The 25618-nt window shown below is 38.0% G+C and overlaps 1 protein-coding gene across 4 annotated transcripts in view; it reads right to left on the reverse strand.

Moving 5' to 3' along the window:
- ZFYVE9 (zinc finger FYVE-type containing 9) overlaps nt 1-25618 on the reverse strand; it is a 121424-nt gene that overhangs the window by 23375 nt on the left and 72431 nt on the right. For all 4 annotated transcript variants that reach the window (XM_052636791.1, XM_052636790.1, XM_052636789.1 and 1 more), the window contains 3 exons: nt 21578-21802; nt 20419-20501; nt 11796-11900 (listed from right to left, as the gene is read on the reverse strand). In XM_052636791.1, the coding sequence (XP_052492751.1) occupies nt 11796-11900; nt 20419-20501; nt 21578-21802 (413 nt within the window). The remainder of the gene's footprint in view (nt 1-11795; nt 11901-20418; nt 20502-21577; nt 21803-25618) is intronic.

Consider the following 25618-nt stretch of genomic DNA (forward strand, 5'->3'; position numbering starts at 1 on the left):
AAAAGGAGAGGTGTAAGAAGAAAGGGTAAACAGGGAGTGGGTTAAGGAGAACAGAGGGTACACAGGACTTCAGGTATCGTTCTGACTGGGATGAAAGACCTTTGGAGAATTTTGAGCAGAAAAGTGACATGATTCTACTTAGTTTCAACAGGATCACCTGGGCTGCTGTGTTGAAAATAAATGGATGGGGGAAAGGCTGCCAACAAAGGCCAGTTAGGAGACTACCGCACAAATCCAAGATTACCTCAGACCAAGACTGGCCCAAGGGTTGAGAGGTGGCTGGGTTCCAGACAGGTAGAGCCAGCAGAACACAGAACAGCAGGCTCGACTCAGGATGTGAGAGAAGACTTAAAGACAGCTCCAAAGCGTTGGGCCTGGTAAACGGAAGGAGGGCACTGCCGTTAATTTAGGGACGACTGCAAGAGGAAATTCCGAGGGAAGATCAGGAGTTCAAATCCGAACATGCTAAGCTTAAGATGCCTAAAAAACAAGGAATACGAAACTCAAGCAGAGGGCTTCTCTGGCGGGCTGGTAGTTAGGATTCCAGGCTCTCGCTGCCATGGCACGGGTTCAGTCCCTGGTCAGGGAACTGAAATCCTCCTGCAAGCCATACGGCATGGCAAACAAAATAAATAAATAATCAAATTAATTAGTTTTTTAAAAAGACACTCAAGTTTATAAAACAAGGAAGAGTCAGGTTGAAGGAAGATATCTGGATGACATCAGGAGACTGTATTTAAGGGACTGACTACATCAACAAGGAAGTGGACAGAGACAAAACTTACAGGGACTGAGCCTTTGAGTTTTTCAAGATGAGTGAAAAATGGGGTCAGAGAGGTGGAAGTACAGAGATAGAAATTACATTTGGGGAGACGAAGGATAAGGAGGGAGACCAGGGTTTCTTACAGTACTTGAACACAATGAGATTAGAGCTGGTGGCCTCAATGCTAAAAGTAGCAGCAAGCTTGTGAGAGCTAGGAGATAGGGAAAGCCAGGGGTTTAGCTAGAAATAGCGTTCTGAAGCCACTACTCACCCCTATCAATGGACATGCAGGGACATGAGAGAGGAGGGGTAAAGACAATCTTACTGTGAACATGCAGTGTTCAGCTCCTGCAGTCACTGGAGAGGTAACAGCTAGGGCTCCTGGGGGATCCTGATATTTTCATTCAACCTGTGGTTAAACACTGTCTTCCATGTATAACACGAGGAACAGCTATGCTAACAGTCAATGGAACAGCACCTCTTTCCTCTGCCCCATTTTCCAGAGCACCTTTCACCAATTCCCTTCATTCTTTTGAGAAGAAGACTATCAGTTCCTCCTCCCTAAGAGAAAAGAAATGTATTCCTTGAAGGCCAAAAAATAAAACATTCCTCCAGCAGATTTTAGGACCATCTGTTCGTGCTTGTGCTACAATGAACCTTTAAAATTATGCTTTTGTAACTTCACAATTCTCTGAAGGATATATGTAGCTTTGAACTAAAATAAACGGAAATTCCTATTTTAGAACTGTTCAGGGAAAAAGAATCTCAAGAGGCCATTCAGCCTAAATTATACAAGTTGGGGATTGCATAGATATACAGTTTTATAGATTCTTGTATTATATCACAACCAACATCATTTCTCTCTGGTTTTTAGTAAAGAATCAACACAATTTTGTCCCTTTTTGCTTGAAACTCTGACATGAGGCTACCTCTTTGGTTCTATTCCCCCAGTGATGTGTTGAAAGTTTGAATGTCCACTATATTTCCTGAAAGATTTTGTGATATTTTTTAGCTGTATTTAAAATAAATGACAAAATGTACACAGTTAAGGTATGTAATCTGACAAATTTTGGTATGTGTATATACCCTTATAAACAGCACTTGAAATCACTCAACTCTGTTCTACTGATCTAGACATACATATTACACTAAAAAATACTGTCCTGATTAACGTATCTTTAAAATAAGCCTTAACCATCACGCAGTGTAAGTCTTTGAATTACGTTCTTTTTCAAAGTTGTCTCAGCTATTCTGGGTCTCTTGAAACTCCATATACATTTTAGAATCAGTGTCTCGATTTCTATTTTAAAACAGCTTGCTGGTATGTTGACTGGGATTGTACTGAAGCTATGAATTAATCTGGGGACAAATGACATCTTAACAATATTGCATCTTCTGATTCAAAAAACATAGTATACCTCATGGTATTTATTTGGGTCTTCAGTTTCTCTTAACAATGTTCTGTAATTTTCAGCATAGAGGGACTGCTGATAATCTGTTAAATTCACCCCTAAATACGTCCTATTTATGATGCTATTGTATTGTTTTTAAAGTCCAACTTCTGATTGTTAGTATACAGAAATACAATTGATTTTTACACAATGATCTTGTAACTCTGATAAACTGATTGATTAGATCTAGTACTATTTTGTAAACTCCTTAGGTGAAGAAGTGGTAAAGAATCCACCTGCCAATGCAAAAGACACAAGAGACTGGGGTTCGATCCCTTGGTCAGGAAGACCCCTTGAAGTAGGAAATGGCAATCCACTCTGGTATCCTTGCCTGGGAAATCCCATGAACAGAGGAGCCTGGTGGGCTACAGTCCATGGGTCTGCAAGGAGTTGAACGTGACTGAGCATGTACACACTACTCCAGGATTTCCTACATAGATAATCATGTTATCCATGAATAAAGACATTTTTTTTTCCAACTGTATTCCTCTAATTTTGTTTTTTCCCCCCCTTATTACACTGGCTAGAAGATCCACTGAAATGTTTAATAAAAACAAGAATAGACATCATCTCCTTGTTCCTCATTTTAAAGAACCAATCAATCAGTCACCATTGGATATATTAATTTTAGGTCTTTCATAAGTTCTCTTTATTCGATTATAAAACTTCTATTTTAAACTGCTGATATATATATATATGTATATATAGAGAGAGATGAGATTTCTATAGTTTTTTTCTTTTAATATGCTTTTCCTTTCTATCCAATTAACATGCTGAATTACAGACTGATTTTTTAATGTTAAACCAATTTAGCATTCTTGGAATAAATCCCATTTAGTTATGAAGTATCTTATTTTTTTGTGTATTATTAAATTAGATATACTAAAAACTTGTTATGTATTTATGCAACCAGCTATGAGGGATATAGGTTTTCATTTCTTAAAAATTTTTTCTGATTTTGATACTAGTGGAATTAAAGCCTCCTCATCTATTTTCTAAGAGTTTGTATAGAACTGGTGTTATTTTGTCCTTCCTTTTGTAACAATCACCAGTGAACATATCTAGACCCGGGCTTTTCTTTGCGAAAAGGTTTATAATAATAAATACAATTCTTTCAATGTATGCAGGGCTATTCAAGTTACCTATTTTTTCTTGACAGAGGTATGAAAGTCAACATTCAAAGAATTTTGTCCATTTTGTCCAAGCTGGACATGTATTAGTATAAATGCATTCATATTATGCTCTATTGTGTTTTTACTATTTATAGAGCCTGTAATGATAGCCCCTTCTCTCATATCTCATAATGGGACTTTGTGTTTTCACTATTTTTAAGTTAAATATGGGTGATTTACAACACTAATTTCAGGTGTACAACACTGATTCAATATTTTTATACATTATACTGCATTTAAAGTTTATAAAATAACAACTATACTTCCCTGGGCTGTATAATATACCCTTCTAGCTTATTTATTTTATAGACAGTAGTTTGTACCTCCTTATTCCCCTATGCATATCTTCCTGCTCTTCATTCCCCTCTCCCCACTGGTAACCACTAATTTATTTTCTACATCTGTGAGTCTATTTTGTTATGTTCACTTGTTTTATTCTTTTAGATTCCACAAGTAAGTGCTAACATTACAGTATCTGTCTTTGTCTGACTTATTTCAGTAAGCTTCATATCCTCTAGGTCCATTCATTTTGTTGTAAATGGCAGAATCTCATTCTTTTTTATGGTTGAGTAACACTCCATTGCACGTGCAAGCGTGTGTGTGTATACATATATACACATATACCATTCATCTGTTGATAGACACTTAGGCTGCTTCTATATCTTGGCTATTGTAAATTATGCTTCTATCAACATTTGGGTCCATGTACATTTTCAATTTACTGTTTTTTCTTCAAATATATACCTAAGAGTGGAACTGCTGAATCATATGATAGTTCTATATTTAGTTTCTGAGGAACCTCCATAATATTTTCCATAGTAGCTGTGCCAATATAAATGACCCCTAACAGGAATCCCCTCTGTATTAGGATCATCCTTTCTCCACAGCTTTGCCAGACTTGTTATTTGTAGACATTTTGATGATAGTCATTCTGACAAGTGTGAGGTGGTTCTTCACTGAGGTTTTGATTTGCATTTCTGTGATGATTAGAAATGTTGAGAAACTTTTCATGTGCCTGTTGGCCATTTGTATACTTTCTTTGGAACATCTATTCATATCTTCTTCCTTTTTTTTTTTTTTTTTTTTGCTATATCATGCAGCTTGCAGGATCTTAGTTCCCTGGCCAGGGATCAAACCCAGGCCTAAGCAGTGAGAGTGCTGAGTCCTAACCACTGGACTTCCAGAGCATTCTCTTCTGACCATTTTTTAATCAAGTTGTTTGTTATTATTCTTTAATTACTTTATTCATTTGGCTGTACCAGGTCTTAGTTGTAGCATGTGGGATCTTTCAGTTGTGGCATGTGGGACCTAATTCTCTGACCAGGGATTGAACCCAGATCCCCCGCATTGGGAGCATGGAGTCTTAGCCACTGGACCACCAGGGAAGTCCCCCAAGTCGTTTTTCTAATATTGAGTTGTGTGAGCCATGTATCTATTTTGGATACTAACCCCTTATCAGTCATATCATTAGCAAGTATTTTTTCCTATTCAGGGGGTTGTTTTTTCATTTTGGTGATAGTTTTCTCTGCTATTAAAAAACCTCTTACATTTAACTAGGTCCCATTTATTTATTTTTGGTTTTACTTCTTTTGCCTTAGGAGATAGATCTAAGGAAATATTGCTACACTTTCTGTAAATTAGTGTTCAGCCTATGCTTTTGTCCAGGAGTTTTATGGTCTCAGGTCTTACATTTAGGTCTTTAATCCATTTTGAGTTTATTTTTATATATGGTGTGAGACAATGTCTAATTTCATTCTTTTACGAGTAGCTGTCCAGTTTTCCGAGCACTATTTATTGAAGAAACTCTTTTCTCCGGTGAATATCATGCCTACTTCATTGTAGGTTAATTGAACATAAGTATGTGGGTTTATTTCTGAGCTCTCTATTTGATTCCACTGATCTTTATCTCTTTCTGTGCCAGTACCATTCTATTTTGATGACTGCAGCTTTGTACTATACTATAAAGTCAAAAAGTATTATACCTCTAGTTTTGTCCTTTTTTTTTTTTTTTTCTCAAGATTGGATGACATCTCAAGGTCTTTTGTGATTCCATATAAGATTTAGGATTATTTCTTCTAGTTCTGTGAAAAATGTCATGGGTATTTTGATAAGAATTGCATTAGATCTATAGATTGCTTTTGGTAGTATGGCTTTTAGCAGTATTAATTCTGCTAATCCATAAATCTGGAATATCTTTCTATTCCTTGGTATCATCTTCAATTTTCATCATCAATGTTTTATGGTTTTAAGAGTACTGATCTTTATATCCTTGGTTAAATTTATTCTTGGGTATTTTATTTTAGGTGTTTTAATCTATAGGTTGATAGGTTATCTTTTTTTTAATACCTTAAGGATTTTATGCACTGTCTTGGGAACTGAACTGTTTGAATGAGAAGTCTACAGTCATTCTTATACCCATTGCTCAGTATATAAAGTGGATTTTTTTTCTCTAGTTGCCCCTAAGATTCTTCTCTTTACCTCTGGTGTTAAGCAATTTGATGATGATGATTATAATGTTTCTTACTGTAATACTTTTCATCCTGCAGCTGGAGTTCATTGAACTTTTTTTTTAATTTAAATTTATTTATTTTAACTGGAGGCTAATTACTTTACAATATTGTATTGGTTTTGCCATACATCAACATGAATCCACCATGGGTATACACGTGTTCCCAATCCTGAACCCCTCTCCTACCTCCCTCCCCTCACTGAACTTCTTGAATTTATATGATTTATCAGTTCAGTTCAGTCGCTCAGTCGTGTCCGACTCTTTGTGACCCCATGAATCACAGCACGCCAGTCCTCCCTGTCCATCACCAATTCCCAGAGTCTACCCAAACCCATGTCCATCGAGCTGGTGATTCACAAAATTTTTCATCACTGATTCTTCAAATATCTTCTCTGTCAACCCACTTTTCCACTCTTTTGGGGACTTCAATTACAGAGTTAAGCCATCCATTTCTCACATCTCAATGATATTCCATTCATTTCATTTTCCAGCCTTTTATCTTTGTGTTTCATCTTCGATGGTTCTGTTTTTAAGTTTATTAATTTTTTCCAGCAGTGTTTGATCTGCCATTAATCTCATCCAGTGTATTTTTCATCTCACTGTCATTTTTGTTTCTTAAAGTTTGATTTGGGTTTTTATATTTTCCATGTCTTGGCTTAAAATGTACAGGCCCTTATCTTGTTGAAGTTTTATTTTAAGCTTGTTAGGTAGGATCAGAGCAGACTAAATTTATGGACAACTTTGATCACTAGAAATTATTTGTCCCTTTCTTACTCTAGATGGTAAGAATATAAATTATTCCTGGACCTTTGAGAAGTGTTCTAGCTGCTCTTCTCCAGTGTTTTTCTCATATACATGCATTGATTAGTAGTCAGCTGAAGACCCAATAGGAACCTCTTACAGATCTCCAGAGTTCTTTTATTTCCATAATCTGTCTTGTAAATTCTAGCCATCATGGCCTCCCTACATTCTCTTCAACTCAGGGAGCCTCTAGACCTCTAGGATCGGGTTAAGTTCCCTCTAACTGCACTATGGCCTGGAAACTAACTCCAGACAGTAAGGTAGGGTAATCACAGGGCTCACCTTCTCTATCCCATTGTTCTTAAGTTTTTGCTTTTTTCCCCTCACATATTTTGTCATGATGTTTAGCTATTTAAGGTAGACTGTTATGTTAGTGTGTGCAAGTGCTGCTATAAAAAATAGCGGCTTAAACAAGTGGTGATGGATTTAAGTGGTGGCTTAAACAATAGAAATTTATTGTCTCACAATGCTGGAGGCTAGAAATCCCAAATCAAGATGTCAATAGCATTGGTTCCATTTGAGGATTGCAAAAGGAAAGATTTGTTTCAGAACTCTCTCCTGACTTGTAGACAGTCATTTTCTCCTTATGCCTCTTCCTGTCATCTTCTCTTCATACATGTCTAGGTCCAAATTTCCCCTTCTTAGATGGTAAAGAATCCACCTGCAGTATGGGAGACCTGGGTTTGATCCCTGGGTTGGGAAGATCCCCTAGAGGAGGACATGGCAACCCACTCCAGTATTCTTGCCTGGAGAATCCCCATGGACAGAGAAGCCTAGCAGGCTACAGTTCATGGGGTCGCAAAGAGTCAGACACGACTGAGTGACTAAACACACAGGTCATACTGGATTAGGGCTTTACCTCTGTTAAGACCCTAAAACCAGCCCTACAATCAGGCATAATAATTAAACTGATGTTTATGAAAATCAGTTTAGGATAGTGTTTAAGAACAGGGACAATGAAATTAGAGTGCATGGGTTTGATTCTAGCTCCAACATTTGCTGCTTCCCTGGTGGCTCGGAGGGTAAAGTGTCTGCCTACAATGTGGGAGACCTGAGTTCAATCCCTGGGTTGGGAAGATTGCTGGAGAAGGAAATGGCAACCCACTTCAGTACTCTTGCCTGGAAATCCCATGGACAGAGGAGCCTGGTAGGCTACAGTCCATGGGGTCCCAAAGAGTCGGACACGACTGAGCGACTTCACTTTCACTTTCCAACACTTGTTAGCTCTGTGCCCTAATTCCCTTACCTGTAACAAGGGACTTACCCTACTCATTTCATAGAGATAGCGTGAAGATACATATATGTTTAGAATAGTACCTGATACATAATATACCCTCAATAGATATTACTTAACACAATGATCAAAGTAATGTCTCATAAGAACTTTACCTAGACCAACAGAGTTCTTGAATAGCCTTGATGAAGGAGATTAGAAAATTTATATACAGTGACTACTTCATTTATTAAAATTACTACTTCAGAAATACTACCTTCTAGCTTTCTAAGCTTAAAGTCTTTCCTTATATGGAAAAAAATGTTGTCTGACATTTCAGTAAACAAAGCATGCTGCCTGTCATTCTGGTAAACAATGAATGTTGCCTGCCATCAATTCATCACCACTATAGCCACCATCAACAGTCCTTGATAAGAGGATATCAGGATGGAGAAAGACAGGATACTGGCCCTAGATGGCTCAGATGCATATCTAAGGAATAATTTTAGCGAACTCTGACTCTTGTATCTTTCCATACTTAGAAAGAACTAAAATCATCAACCTGAGATATCTGGATTTTTTACACTTTTTTACACTTTACAGTAATTTTTTGATGTTCAACTACATGTTTTTTTCCAGCAAAAATTCCTACATGTCCTGGCTCCTCCTCCCTTACCTCTTTGGAACAGTCCCTCAGAGGTATCTGAGAGGCTGTCTCCTGGGCTGTATTCTCAATAAGGCCACTTAACAAAACATAATTATCATCTTTTATGTTGTGTTTGTTTTTTTCAGTTGACACTTAGAAGTCCCCCTCTCTCTATAATTTACGTATAACCTGCCAAAACTCAGTTTTCTAAAATTTTACTTTGGTTAAGTCATGTTTTTGCTTTAAAACCTATAAAATCTCTTTTACAAATTATCATATTAGAAGCAAAAGGCAAGGTAGAAAGGGAAAGATATATCCAACTGAATACAGAGTGTAGAGAATAGCTAGGATTAAAAAAAGGGGGGGGGGGCTTCTTAAGTGAACAATGCAAAAAAACAGAGGAAAACAATAGAATGGGAAAGTCTAGAGATCTCCCCAAGAAAACCGGAGATATCATGGGAACATTTCATGCTAGGATGGGCACAATAAAGGACAGAAACATTAAGGACCTAAGAGAAGCAGAAGAGATTAAGAAAAGGTGGCAAGAATACACAAAAGAACTATATTTAAAAAAGGTCTTAATGATGAGATAATCATATTGGTGTGGTCACTCACCTAGACCCATACATCCTGGAGTGTGAAGTCAAGTGGGCCTTAGGAAACATTATTACGAACAAAGCTAGTGGAGGTGATGGAATTTCACCTGAGCTATTTCAAATCGTAAAAGATGATGCTGTGAAAGTATGTCAGTAAATCTGGAAAACTCACCAGTGCCCACAAGACTGGAAAAGGTCAGTTTTCACTCCAATCCCAAAGAAGGGCAATGACAAAGGATGTTCAAACTACCATACAATTTTACTCACTTCACATGCTAGCAAGATAATGCTCAAAATCCTTCAAGCTAGGCGTCAGCAGTATGTGAACCAAGAAATTTCAGATATACAAGCTAGATTTACAAAAGACAGAGGAAGCAGAAATCAAATTGCCAACATCCATTATATTATAGAGAAAGCAAGGGAATTCCAGAAAAACATCTACTTCTGCTTCATTGACTACAAGAAAGCCTTTGACTGTGTGGATCACAATAACATGTGGAAAATTCTTAAAGAGATGGGAATACCAGACTGCTTTACCTGCCTCCCAAGAAACCTGTATGCAGGTCAAGAAGCAACAGTTAGAACTGGACACGGAACAACACACTGCTTCAAAATTGAGAAAGGTTGTATATTGCCACCCTGCTTATTTAACTTCTATGCAGAGCATACCATGGGAAATGCCAGGATGGATGACTCACAAGCTGGAATCAAGACTGCTGGGAGAAATGTCAACAACCTTACATATGCAGATGATACTAATTTAATGGCAGAAAGTGAAAAGGAACTAAAGAGCCTTCTTGAGGGTGAAAGCGGAAAGTGAAAAAGCTGAACATAGGAGCCTGGTGGGCCACAGTCCATGGGGTCACAAAAGAGTCAGATACAACTTACCGCTAAACAACAACAACATACAATGAAATACTGTGTATGAAATTACTTTTCCAACTAGTAGACACAACTGTCCAAGATCATAAGAAATAAAATTACACTGTAAAAAACAAAATTGAATTAGAAGAGAAGTGAGTCTACTAAATCAAGTATGGAAAACAAGTGATATACAATTGGTAAACTTCACTGAAAACTAAATACAATAAATTACGAGAAATACAGTTACTGCTTTTGCACAGAAGTTTTTGAAACTTCACAACCATAAAGTTAGGAGGCGGAATTCAAATAAAGACAGATAATATGAATGGAAGTTGTCATGAATGTCCTTAGTCAAGTATTGAAATAATTATGGGGGCCTCATAGCTTTTACGGGCTTCTTGGTTTGCTCAGTGGTCAAGAATCCTCCTGTCAATGCAGGAGATGCAGGTTCAATCCCTGGGTCGGGAAGATCCTCTGGACAAGGAAATGGCAACCCACTTTAGTATCCCTGCCTGGGAAATCCCATGGACAGAGGAGCCTGGCAGGCTACAGTCCATGACGTTGCAAAGAGTCAGACACCACTGAGCAGCTAAAAAACAACAACATGGCTTGTACTTCATATCACAGAATATATTTAATAGATATCTGTGAAATAGATAATAACACTTCAATGAGAAATAAAGCAAGTTTTCAAAGCATAGTTTAAAAAACTATTTAGGGTACAAATTACATACAAATAGTTCTCTTTAAAAATTTGACTCTACATATTTTGGTAGAGTTTCAAGGTAGGACTATCCAACAGCTAATTGTACTCAGAAAAAATTAAGTACTCTTTCTCACTACTATTTTCTAGTGTCCTGAAAAAAGCCATCAGACAGAAAGCCTGGGGTGAATGTTTTCTTCAAATATGTCTTTCCCACATAATAATACTGAGCCCTGAGCTTATAAGTCCAGTAACACATCTCTGTGATTTTAAGTGTGTATCAAGTACAAAAATAATGTTTACTGAATGTACAAACAACTAAGTGAATAAATGGCAGAATGGGAAAGGAAAAAAGAAAGGAAGAAGGGAAAGTAAGAGAAGGAAGGAAGAAATTATTTTATACCCAAAATAGTACAAGAAGTAATTGGGGAGTTACTACCCTGCCTAATAAAACAACAAATTTTAACATATTAAACTAAGTTTTAAAATTCCTCTTTTAAATCACGGTGATTACTATTCTACACTTCAGAATTGATTTTAAGAAATTTTAAAATTCAAGTAGTACTTCACTTGGCAAATAGGCAAGAACAATGCTTACATAATTCTGTTAATATATCTGTAGTATGCACAATTTCATTTTAGTCACAAAATACAGCTTAATTCAAGATGCAATCATTTGCTTTCAAAATTTTACTTAAAAATCATTTTGGGACTTACACAGGTGAGCTATGCTTAAACATTAAGGGTAGTTAATAATATATACTTACCAAAAGAGGGAAAAATCAAAAGATTCCACCACTAATATTATAAAGTTAATTTTATACCTCCATCAAAATGCAAACCTGCTACCGATCGTCAGCACTAAAAGGTCAAAAAACAACAAATGACGCAACCAAAAACTAAGTATGACAAATTTAACATCTTCCTTTCTGTTATGAAATTCTCTATCACTGATCTAATTCATATAATATTATGAACTGATTTCACTGTCCATAAATTAACATTTTACATGCAATCATGTATTTTTCATCTCCATTTGTAATGTTCAATTATGAAAAAAATCACAGTAAATCTTACCTCATTGTATCTGTTGCTGGGAATTTTGATGCTGGTTTTCCGAACTTCCATATCAACCACCAAACCTTGAACTACTGGCAATGTATACTGGTAATTTCTAAAGTCCTGGGCAAAAGCAGATTGAAGTGGAATAAAGAATTCATCAATGGCAGGATCTGATTAACATAATAAAATTAGAACAAAGGAAAAGAATGCCAAAATTAAATACTTCTGAATTAAATAAATCAATTTATTCATTTAAATAATAAGAAAATGCATGATGAAAGCTCCACTGTGTGTATTCTAGCTCTCCAGTTAGTCTGCAAACTCTCACAAGGAAGCAGATTAAGGAGTTTCATATACCATTATATACAATATTAAACAAGTATTTAAATGTTTATCTTGCTTTATCAGCACCTGACATTTTCTGTATTTATTTGTTAACTGTCTCCTCCCTATGAGGTAAGCTCCAAGACAGCAGAGATGATCACTTGCTTCGTTCTTGTTATATCCTAAATGCCTGGAACATGCTGGGAACTCAGTGAACATTTATACACTAAAACACACACATACACCACATCCAGTGAAGCGAAGTGAGCTCAAGTGGCAGCAGTTCAGGTCACAGCTAGATTTCACAGGGTCCTGTCCGTCACAAGGACCTTGACCTTTACTTTGAGAAGGCTTTCGACCTACTGTAATAGATCTCTCTCTCTCCTCTGTAAAGAACAGATGGAAAAGGACCAAGAATAGAAGAAAGGAGATCAGATAAACACAATAAAAATAATCCAAGCAAGAGACAGTGATAACTTGAACCAAGATTTTAACAGTTCAAAAGGCAGTCAGAAGTTATCAGATTCTAGATATATTTAAAGGGAAAACAGACAATATTTGCCCTTAGGTTGGATGTGGAATGTGAAAAAAAAAAAAAGAGTTGATAATCCTGAACTGTATGGCTTGGGCAAGTAGAAGACAGGAACTGCCACCAACTAAGATACAGAATATGATGGGAAGGGGAAGGTGGCAGGTCAGAAGAATGCAGGAAAAGAACTGAGAAAGAATGGTGTCCTGGAAACTAAGAGTAGGAAATGCATAGATGCTAGTAAGTTGTTGGACGGAACTGTGTGAAAACTATCTTTTGATTGCTTCTATTCATTCAGGGAAATTGGGGTTATGTCATCAGCTGAAACTAAGGAAGGGAGAGGCAGCACAGGAAATGTGAGAAGAAATCACGTACAAAAAGTCACATGGGGAGCTAGGAATGTATTAGGGACCAGGAAGGATTGCTGGGTAGGTTCAAGAGCTTCCTTAATGGTACTGGTCATGAATCTAAAGTGAGACCCATGGGTATGCTGCTCTTTCTGTCTTCACTCATATTTAACTTGGATGTAAGTTAAGAATGAAGAAAGAGTCAGATCTGCACTGGTAAAATCAACTGACTTTTCAAGTATGACCTAAATCTAATCCCTTACGACTATAGAAAGGAAGTGACAAGTAGATTCAAGGGATTAGATCTAATAGACAGAATGCCTGAAGAACTATGGATGGAGGTTCATGACATTGTACAGGAGGCAGACTAAGACCATCCCCAAGAAAAAGAAATGCAAAAAGGCAAAATGGTTGTCTGAGGAGCCCTTACAAATAGCTGAGAAAAGAAGAGAAGCTAAAGGAAAAAGAGAAAAAGATATAACCATCTGAAAGCAGAGTTCCAAAGAACAGCAAGGAGAGATAAGAAAGCCTTCCTCAGTGACCAAGCAAAAAAAAAAAAAAAAGAGGAAAACAATAAAATGGGAAAGTCTAAAGATCTCTTCAAGAAAATTAGAGATACCAAGGGAACATTTCATGCAAAGATGGGCACAATAAAGGGCAGAAACAGTATGGACCGAACAGAAGCAGAAGATATTAAGAAGAGGTGGCAAGAATACACGGAAGAACTGTACAAAAAAGATCTTCACGATCCAGATAACCATGATGGTGTGATCACTTACCTACAGCCAGACATTCTGGAACATGAAGTCAAGTGGACCTTAGGAAGCATCACTATGAACAAAGCTAGTGGAGGTGATGGAATTCCAGTTGACCTATTTCAAATCCTGAAAGATGATGCTGTGAAAGTGCTGCACTCAATAACTGACTGGAAAGGTCAGTTTTCATTCCAAAGAAAGACAATGCCAAAGAATGCTCACTTCACAACTGCACTCATCTCACAAGCTAGCACAGTAATGCTCAAAATTCTCCAAGCCAGGCTTCAACAGTACGTGAACCGTGAACTTCCAGATGTTCAGGCTGGATTTAGAAAAGGCAGAGGAACCAGAGATCAAATGGCCAACATCCGATGGATCATGGAAAAAGCAAGAGAGTTCCAGAAAAACATCTATTTTGGCTTTACTGATTACGCCAAAGCACTGACTGTGTGGATCACAAGCTGTGGAAAATTCTGAAAGAGATGGGAATACCAGACCACTGGACCTGCCTCCTGAGAAATCTGTATGCAGGTCAAGAAGCAACAGTTAGAACTGAATGTGGAACATCAGACTGACTCCAAATTGGGAAAGGAGTACATCAAGGCTGCATATTGTCACCCTGCTTATTTAACTTACATGTAGAGTACATCAGGCGAAATGCCGGAGTGGATGAAGCACAAGCAGGAATCAAGACTGCCGGGAGAAATATCAATAACCTCAGAAATGCAGGTGACACCACCTTTATGGCAGAAAGCAAGGAAGAACTAAAGAGCCTCTTGATGAAAAGTGAAAGAGGAGAGTGAAAAAGTTGGCTTAAAACTCAACATTCAGAAAACTAAGACCATGTCATCCAGTCCCATCACTTCATGGCAAGTAGATGGGGAAACAATGGAAACAGCAACAGACTATTTTTTTGGGCTCCAAAATCACTGCAGATGGTGATTGCAGCCATGAAGTTAAAGGATGCTTGCTCCTTGGAAGAAAACCTATGACCAACGTAGACAGCATATTAAAAAGCAGAGACATTACTTTGCTGACAAATGTCCATCTAGTCAAATTATGGTTTTTTCCAGTAGTCATTATGGATGTGAGAGCTGGACCATAAAGAAAGCTGAACACTGAAAAATTGATGCTTTTGAACTGTGGTGTTGGAGAAGACTCTTGAGAATCCTTTGGACTACAAGGAGATTCAACCAGTCAATCCTAAAGGAAATCAGTCCTGAATATTCATGGAAGGACTGATGCTGAAGCTGAAACTCTAATACTTTGGCCAACTGATGTGAAGAACTGACTCACTGGGAAAGACCCTGATGCTGGGAAAGACTGAAGGCGTGAGAAGAAGGGGACAACAGAGGATGAGATGGTTGGATGGTATCACCAACTCTATGGACATGAGCTGAGCAACCTCCGGGAGCTGGTGATGGACAGGGAAGCCTGGCGTGCTGCAGTCATGGGGTCACAAAGAGTTGGACATGACTGAGCAACTGAACCGACTGAAAGGTGCTAAGAGTTGAACACGACTGACCGACTTTCACTTTCATAATGTTAAACATACAATATGGCTCAACTCTCCCACGCCTAGATAAATGAAAACTAAACATTCACACAGAGTTTAATACATGAATGTTTATATTTATAGCAGTTTTATTCAGTTGCAAGAAACCAGAAACCCAGATATCCATCAACAGGTGAATGAATAAACTATAGTTCACACATACAACACAACCCTGGCTCAGCAATAAAAATCAATCATCTATTGATAACTGAAGGTTACCAGAGTATCCCACAGCTAAATATGCCTCTTGTTAATCAGTCTTTGGCCAGTTTAATTTAGATGACCTCAGCCAAAGAACCTGAGATGAGTGGAAAAGAAAGATTTTATTTCCTCCCCAACAATACATATAACATAGATTAATCTCAAATGCATTAAGATAAGTAAAAGAAGCCAGACTGAGAAGGCTACATTCTGTATAATTTCCCTTACAGGACAGTCTGAAAAAACTAAAACTACAGGGACAAAGAATCAATGATTACCAGACATTAGAAGTGCACCAGCGACTTCCCTTTCACTTTTCACTTTCATGCATTGGAGAAGGAAATGGCAACCCACTCCAGTGTTCTTGCCTGGAGAATCCCAGGGACGCAGGAGCCTGGTAGGCTGCCGTCTATGGGGTCACACAGAGTCGGACATGACTGACGTGACTTAGCAGCAGCAGCAGCAAATATTCTGGAGTGACAGAACTGTTCTGTACTTCAATTGTGAGAGTGGTACATGTGTGAAAACTCTTGGAAATGTACTCAAAAAAAGGTGGCTTTTACCATACATAAAATTTTTTTAAGTCTTAAAGAAAGAGGTAGATTTAAGCAGGGTTTACATTTTGCCAGGCTACCACAACACACAGTAAAAGAGAAAAAGGAACTAGAATTATGTAAAAAAGTGATTTGATGATGAAACTATGGAATCAAAATATACAAAAACAGAAAAGTAACAGGAGTGAGAAATCGTGAAAAGGTTTATTGAAATCAATAGACTGCAGGATCCTGATAATCTAGAGAGAAAGTGATGATGTAGAGTGAGATGCTTCAGGAGATAATTCAACAAATGTTTGTGTAAATGAAATGATAGAGATCACAGAAACCTTAGGCTGCTGTTGCTAGATTGCAGGACAAATATCTCCTTTTCATTCCAAAATAGATTACAACCTGAAAGAAAAACTATCCTCCAGAAAAATGAGACTAAAACTAAAATTACCAAGGAAGGACAAAGGGGTGGGGGCTGGAGTAGAAGAATATAGAGAGATATTATATATTAAAACAGAAGTTAGAAATTTTCATTTCTGCCCAAGGTGGAGGAAAGGAGACTAGATTACCCTCATGTCTTAAACAACCAAAGACCACACAAAACACATGGAACAATGATTTTTAAGAGAGCGATTTCAGGTAACCAAGGACAGTGATCCTTGAGAGACTGGAAACAAACAAGATGAGCTCTGTGACTGCCCAGGTTATGCTCCAGGAGAGCTTCCAAGCTCAGATGCAGGAAAGGGGAACCCTGGCAGAGGCTGGCAGATTTCCTGAGGAGAAAACTGAAAAATGAGAAAAATGAAGGTAGTTAGAGTTGACAGGACAGAGAGGAGAAAACTGCAGACAGGACTCCGAAGGTTTGCAGAAGGTCACATCCAGTATTTAGCAGTGCTCTCATTAGCTAATAAGTGTGAGGTAACCTGAGGCCAGTGACAAAAATGCCTGAAGTGATTACTGGGAGCATTATCTGATACACAGGTCTGGGAATAATGCCTATTCCCAAAATCCAGATAGAAAGACATCTTGGACATTCATGGGCATTGAGTAGAGTCTTACTGTATAATAAAGAATTTGGCTGACCTTTGCCCCTGGTTCCTGGGACATAGCTTCTAAACCCTTGGAATTTCCTGAGTGATACGAGTGCCCTTGTCATTCCTGGTGGGGCCTATGTCTACTGCATTTGACAGTCCGTGTCAACTTGATGATATTCAGGCTAACAAGGTGACTCAGGGTGGTAGCTGGCCATTTCAGAAACATCAACCACATGATGAGAGATTGGGGCTTTGAGGTACACGATACCAGCCTGACTTTTGGGGAATGCTGAAGTGGGGCTGAAGATTGAGTTCAATCACATAGCCAATGATTCAATCAATCAGGAATAGTAAGGAATCACCAATAAAAACTCAAGACACAAAAGTTAGTTGTTTGGCACTATGTGTCTCTTCTATTGGCTGCTCCTGATTTATATCTCCACTGTTATAATAAAACTCTTAAGTACAGTTGGCTCTTGAATAACATGGGGGTTAGGGGAGTCAACCCCTGAACAGTCAAAAATCCATGTATAACATTACACTCAGCTCTCTGAACTGCACTTCTGTAATCTGCAGATTCTAGTAACCATGGATTGTATAGTACAAATTTACTGGGGGGGAAGAAAAATCCAAATAAGTGGATCTGAGCAGTTCAAACCCATGTTGTTCAAGGGTCAACTGCACAGTACTTTGCTGAGTTCTGTGAATCATTCCAGTGAATCATCAAACCTGACGGGTTAATGGGATCTCCCACATTTGTATCTAGTTAGTGCCAACTGTAGGAGGTCTGGGGACCCTTGAACTTACAGCTAGCACCTGAAGTAATGGCAGTCTTATGAAGAACTGTGTCCCTAATCTGTGAAGTTTAGCTTAATTCCAAATAATGTCCAAAGCCACTAAAAATCACTGTGACTATTGTTTCAGTCGCTAAGTAATGTCCGACCCTTGAGACCTGATGGACTGTAGCCCACTAGGCTCCTCTGTCCATGCGATTTCCCAGGCAAGAACACTGGAGTAGGTTGTCGTTTTCTTCTCCAGGGGATCTTCCTGACCCAGGATTGAACCTGTGTCTCTTGCACTGGTAACTGGACCCTTCACTACTGAGCCGCCAGGGAAGCCCTCTTCCACTTACAATGGCAACCATATATTTTCCACTATTTTATTCTCAGCCCTATAGCTGGAATAGGTAATTCACATTACACTGTTTTTTCTGTACTCTGAGCCAGTTAATTTTAACATAATTCAAGATTGAATTGATAGACTACTTTGTTCAGTGTTTAGAGAAGCTAATAATTACATTTCAAAACAAATTTAATAGTACTACTTTCAACATATGATAATTAATGATTTGGCTAGAATATTGAGAAAAATGTAATGATCCGATCCACCCTAAATTCAATAAATTCTATAAAGCAAGTTTGCTTTAAATCTAGAAGCTTGTTCTCACAAGTGTTTGCATCTAAGAGCACTGGCCGAGAATCTTAGGAGTATGTAGCAGAAAGAGCAAGGAGGATGGAGTAGGAAGATGCAAACCCTGGCTTTACAGTTTGCTATACAATTTCTAAGCTTAGGTTGCTGAATCTTTAAAATGTAAATAATATGCATCCCTACTAACTTGTAGAACTATTGTGGTGGCAAAATAATATAAAGCATTTTGAGTTACAAAGAATCATAAAAATGTTAGATACTATTTGCAGAATCTCATCATAAATAGTGAAATAACAGCTATATGTCCTACTGGTGATTGCATAAAAGTTTCTTTGTCATGGCTAAAGGACAGAAAGTATCTGAGCATAATTATATAGTATATTAGAAAAATGGCTGTACGTTTAAAGTATTTGTCTATTGATGTCACTATCTGCTCTTGTTTCTCAATATTTCTAGTCAATTTGTGGGGGGAAAATGCTTCTTACATTCTCATTCCAGATATCATACAAATTGCTGTAGAGAGAAACAAAGGCAAGATGGAAAGCATATTTCTCATTAGAAAAAATTGCAAACCAGAAGGCAATAGAGTAAATCTTTAAAATTCTCAAAGAATAGAACTGTCGGCCTAGAATTCTACATCCGGCAAAAGTGTCTTCTTTCAAATACAAAGGACTTTGTAAGAAACACAGATGCTAAAAGAATTCATTACCAGTCAATCCACACTATAAGAAACATTAGAGGAAATCTTTCAGGGAGGAGGACACCAGATGGAAATGCAGATTTACACAAAGGAATGGAGAACACTGCAAATGGCAGCTACATGAGTAGACCTATAAGAACCTTTCCCACGGTTTAAATCTCTTTGAAAGATAACTGGAACTATAACTACAATTCCATGACAGGGTAATAAATCAAGTCCCCCAAAAGCAATAAAGTTAGATAAATCTATTTAAAAAAGAAAACAAACACCCAACCATTTCAGTGCCCTTGACTCAGGCTAAAAGCACACAATACGCTGAGACGTGCTCATTCAGGAAAATCACTGAGCTTCAAGGAAGAAGAATAGAGTTGAGTCTGTGATCTTCTTGCCTGGAGCTGCCCCTCACTTTGCCCGATAGTTCAACCAAGGCAAGGTAGTTTGTGAAAACAGTAAGTTTTGCTTCTTGTAGAATCTTGCTTGATTTGGAGTGTCTCAGTCAAAGTGGTACTCTCAGCGACTAGTGAAAGAAGACCAGCGGCTCTGTTACCCAGAGGCTGCTAATCTATTTGGAGCAAGTAGTAAGCAGGCAGACTGGCCCGAAATGTAACAAGGAGTTCTGGGAGTGAGACAGCCACAGGGAATTTCATAAATTCTCCACATACATACCCAGGACTGACCTTGGTCTGTTCACATGTGCAGCAGAGACCTTAGTGGGCCCAAGCCACCTAATCCTTGGTCAGCAGGGTCAGAGGCTATGCATGTGCCAAGGAGACATGAGAGAGTCCAGTGGAAAATAAAGGAATAACATTTGAATCCCAGTCCACAGATCAAGAAAGTATAGATGCCTTATTGCCTTGAGGTATGTGAATACAATCTCTGATCAGTCTTTGGCTAAATTGTAAGCTACATGGACACAGGAGAAATCTCTAGGATGCCAGGCTTAAAATTAAAACAAGATATAATGCTCTGTGCTTTAAGTATGCACTACTGCTCACAATATTCCTGCAAGGTCACTTAGTAAGTGTATAACCAAGAGCCAGAATCCAGTACTATTTCATTCCAAAGCTCCAAGTACTTTCCAAAGAATATACATGTTCTGTTCTTTTAACATAAATCTTCACTTCCCTGAAGCAGCAAGGTATGAACAAAATAATAAAATCTGCTTCCTTCTCCCATACAAACCCCAGTAAGGAACAAGAAAACAAAAATTCTCAACTTACTGCAAGAAGATTCATGATGGTATGCCCAGTCTCTCCGAACAATGGCTTCCGAAATCTGACGCTGAACAGTGGGCATGGGTAAACTATGCAAATGAGAAATGAACAGACTAAGTTCGGCAGCTTATAATTTTGGTAAAAGAGATACCAAGTTTCATAAAGTTCTCAAAATATAATTGTAATTACTCATTACAGCACTGAATTCCTTCCTCTGTGGTTAGGAAGTCTTTTTTAAAAAGAGTTCACTCTTATACATGTCTGAATCAGGACACTCCTTACATAAGCCAAACACCAGGTGATCCTAGCTGGCTCCTTGAACTTTACGGTTTCAACTGCCTGTGCAAGCCAGGGAGATACAAATGTTGTTTCCTCTAAATTTAATCCTTTCCTTTCCTTACTTTATTTTGCTGATTCATAATACCATCCTCTTAATAATATTATGCAACAGAAAAGGCAAAGAAACTGACGGTCAGCAACTTATATGACTTCACTCAAAGTAATAGAGCTAGTAAGTGGCAAAGTTAAAAACCTATTCCAGTGGTCTGATTCCTAGACCAGGGCAACTTTGAAATGAAGTTTAAAATAAGGCTTGCATTCAGGCCTTAATGTCTTTAAAAACAATCACAGCTTAGTTGCACTGCTACAACCATGGGCACAGAGGCTCTTTTATTGCTTACTTTACCAGCTGAGAGTTATCTCTATACCACTAGCTTCCTGTCTGTTACAGTATATAAATATAATTTGTCATAACTATTTTCCAAGCAAGTGAAAAAAATATGCTCACCATATATGGATACTATAAAAAGTAGTTACTTGGTAAGCTGATATTCATTTTTTCTGAAGATGGTCCTGTATAAAACCTATAAATTAACCTATAAAACCAGTAAGTTTACAAGGCAATAAATAATCACTAGCACCCTCACTTGTTATTTTGAGTCCTTCCCATTACAGTCAAAGCAATGCAAGAGACATGGGTCCAGAAGATCCCAGGAGGAGGCCGCAAAGAGAAGGTAGAGACACTGACCATATTTAGCTTAGTTATTTTAAAAGACTACTTCTGTTTAATTGTATCACCATGGGGCTCTGAATATCTCAAGTCTTCACTAAGTTTTTATGTCTTGGTCTTGGTCATATGGTTTCGAAGAGGGTATTTTTTACTTACGTCGATATTCAGCTCCAAGTCTCAACATTAGTCGGATGGGAAACACTTTAGCCCAAGGAGTTTCCCATTTCTGAATGAGAATCCCAAACAAGTAAGGTGGGGTTGGGAGTACTAGGTCTTGTAGTGACTGGTAGGTAGATGTCACATATAAGAATCCACCATGTTCTTTACTGCCAAGGAAACTTTGACTGAAGAAGGAATGTCCCAAGTTGCCTACAACATTCCCTAAAACGAAAAAGTACATTAATTACTATCAATAAAACAATCATATTTTTAATAATCATTATTATCAGCACTGGGCCAGACATTACTGCTACTGCTAAGTCGCTTCAGTCGTGTCCGACTCTGTGCGACCCCATAGACGGCAGCCCACCAGGCTCCACCGTCCCTGGGATTCTCCAGGCAAGAACACTGGAGTGGGTTGCCATTTCCTTCTCCAATGCATTAAAGTGAAAAGTGAAAGTGAAGTCGCTCAGTCGCGCCTGACTCTTAGCGACCCCATGGACTGCAGCCTACCAGGCTCCTTCATCCATGGGATTTTCCAGGCAAGAGTACTGGAGTGGGTTGCCATTGCGTTCTCCGGGCCAGACATTACCAAACATTAATTCCCAACCTTTCACTATGAAAGACACACATTTATAAAGTTATTTTTTAAATAAATAGCATTTAGTAAATGAAAAGTTGTTTTCCAATTTGATGAGGGCTTCTGGTGAGCATAAAATACCTTGAATTATTAGCACACTCTAGTTTGTCTGGCTAAAAGACATCAAAAAATATTGATACCTTCCTTTAGATTATACAACTTACTGTGTGAATTACTTTAGAGGTCTCAGGATCAGAATTATTACCTCAAAGTTCATGAAAATATATTAGGATTAGGTACCTGCTCTCACACAGTTTACAGTCCCATTGAGTAAATAAATTCAATTCATGAATATAATTAATGAAGACATTAAATACAGATACATAAGAGACACTTAAGGGAAAAAATTTATGGAGAAAGTAGAACCACAGATTGGATTTATTCTAATTTTATTAATAGTTGAGATAAACATGAAACAGAAACAACCTAGGGCTTATTTAATCTTATATCAGGCAGGTTTTTTTCTTTTACTTGCAAATGCTCTTAACCAAGCACTTTCTAATTCAAGTATTTTTTGAATGAAATAGTAACAAGTCACCCTTCATTAAGGAGACAGTTTCCTCAGTTTAGAATTACAAAAGAACCTCCTGATAAGAGCTGTTCAATAAGGTAACAGAAGATTTATTCCGAGACATGTGCAAACTTCCTTTGATACCTCTGAAATAATAGCAAGTAGAGAAATCGCCATCGGAGAAGTTAATGCTTACTTTCCTTGGAAACTAGAGTCTATTTGCAGAACAGTTCAGTGATGGAACATAGAATCCTTGAGAGAAGTGGAAGCTATATTAAAAGCAGGGACCACAAGTGGAGAGAATACCACCCCCCAAAATCCAGAGAAGCTTTATGGCTGAAAGCCACATTCACCTGCACATCATCATCTTCCAAATACCTTCGGGGTAGTACCTCTGCCTCATTGGAAAAGACCCTAAAGCTGGGAAAGATTGAGGGCAGAAGGAGAAGAGGGCGACAGAAGAGGAGATGGTTGGATGGCATCTTCAAATCAATGGACATGAGTCTGAGCAAATTCTAGGAGATGGTGAAGGATAGGGAAGCCTAGCATGCTGCAGTCCATGGGGTTCCAAAGAGTCAGACATGAGTAAGTGACTGAACAACAACAACCTTTGCCCCAGGATTAATCAAATCTGGCTGCACATTTAAACTGCTGGGCCAGATCTATAAGAAAAGAATAATCCCCATATCAAGGAAGGAAAATGTTATTTTGGAAAAAAAAAATCACAGATTATGAAGTCACAAAGACATGGGTTTGAACACTAGCTTGAGCATTTACTATTATGAGATTGGGTGCAAGTTACCTAATTTCTGTGAGCCTCAACATCTGTGACAATAGGGAAGATTACACCAAATTTCAGACTTGATGTGAATGACAGAATATATGTAAAATGCCAAATAGCATCTTGCACACAGTGTGTTCTCAAAAAATGTTAATTAGATGGGGAAACAGTGACACACTTCATTTTCTTGGGCTCCAAAATCACTATGAATGATGACTACAGCCATGAAATTAAAAGACACCTGCTCCTTGAAAGAAAAGCAATGACAAACTTAGAATATTAAAAAGCAGAGACATTTCTTTGCCTACAAAGGTCTATATAGTCAAAGCTATGGTTTTTCCAGTAGTCATGTATGGATGTGAATTGGACCATAAAGAAAGCTGAGTGCCGAAGAATTGATGCTTTTGAACTGTGGTGTTGGAGAAGACTCTTGAAAAGTCCCTTGGACTGCAAGATCAAACCAGTCAACCCTAAAGGAAATCAATCCTGACTATTCACTAGAGGGACTGACGCTGAAGCTGAAGCTCCAATACTTTGACCACCTGATGCAAAGAGCTGACTCATTAGAAAAGACCCTGATGCTGGGAAAGATGGAAGGCAGGAGGAAAAGGGATGACAGAGGATGAGATGGTTGGGTGGCATCACCAACTCAATGAACATGAGTTTGAGTAAGCTCTGAGAGATGGTAAAGGACAGGCAAGCCGGCTGTGCTGTAGTCCATGGAGTCACAAAGAGGTGAACATGACTGAACCAATGAACAACAACAACATCCATCCAACCATACAGACAAATCTCAACAGCACTGCACTAAAAAAATTAGTCAAACACAACAGTGAGATTCCACTTATATGGCTTTCTCAAAAATGCAAAACTACAGGGACAGAAATCAAATTACTAGTTGCCAGGAGCAGAGGGTAAGGTGAGGGGATTAAATACAAAGGGACATGAAGCAGGGTTTAAAGATAATGAAAACAGTATATATTTGATACTGGTAGCTGTTACTGGACTTTACTGGTTTGTCTAGATTCACTAAACTGAATATATGTGTATTTATATATAGTAATATATGTCTAAAAAGGCACATTACTGTATATAAATTATACCTCATATACTTGACTACAAAAAGAGAACTTTAGTAGTGAACTTACAGAAAATCAAAGAGAAAGAGACAGTTCTAAAAGCCAAAGAGGAAAGACAAATAACTATTTATTAAAAAAGGAAAAAAGGGGAATTCTTTGGCAGTGCACTGATTAGCACGCTGCCCTTAAAAAGGCCAAGGGCTTGGTCCCTGGTAGGGGAACTAAGAATCTATAACATATGCAGCTCAAAAAAAGCAGCTAGATTGCAGGGCTTCCCGTAGTTCAGATGGCAAAGAATCTGCCTGCAATGCAGTAGACCCAGATTCAACCTCTGGGTCGGGAAGATCCTCTAGAGGAGGAAACGGCATCCCACTCCAGTAGTCTCACCTGAAGAATTCCAGTAAGAGGAGCCTGGCAGGCTCTCGTCCGTGGGGTCACAAAGAGTAGGAGAAGACTGAGAGACTAACATTTTCACTTTCTTTCAGATTGCAGAAAATGCCAGAAGACAATGAGGTAATACCTTCAAAGTACTTGCTAAGGGCAGGTGAAATGAAGCAATGAATGAAAGAAGGAAGAAAGGGAGGGAAAAAATCTGTTAACCTAGAATTCTGTAGCCAACTAATTATTCAAGAATGATGGAAAAAATAAGAACATTTCAGACATACAAAGACTAATGGAGTTTAACAACCATACACCCTCATCAAGAGAACTAATTAAAAGATGTATTTCAGCAAGAAAAGCAAGTCCTAATGGAAACATGGGATACTAAAATAGCAGATAACAAGAAAATATAGCGGTAAATTTAATAATTTTGAATGAACTGAAAATCAATATTGGTTTTTAATACTGGAATTAAAAACTGAATATAATTGAATATAATTAATTTTTTTTTCTTTTACAAAAGGTAAAACAAATTACAACAAATGTAAGAATGGTAAAGATATTAAATGAGTGAAGTATGCTGAGGTCTGTGTCATGTTTGGAAGGACCGAAATGTTCTGAGGCAGAACTGTCAGCTTCCTCTTGT

Source organism: Budorcas taxicolor, chromosome 3, assembly GCF_023091745.1.
Source record: "Budorcas taxicolor isolate Tak-1 chromosome 3, Takin1.1, whole genome shotgun sequence".
Lineage (NCBI taxonomy): Eukaryota > Metazoa > Chordata > Mammalia > Artiodactyla > Bovidae > Budorcas > Budorcas taxicolor.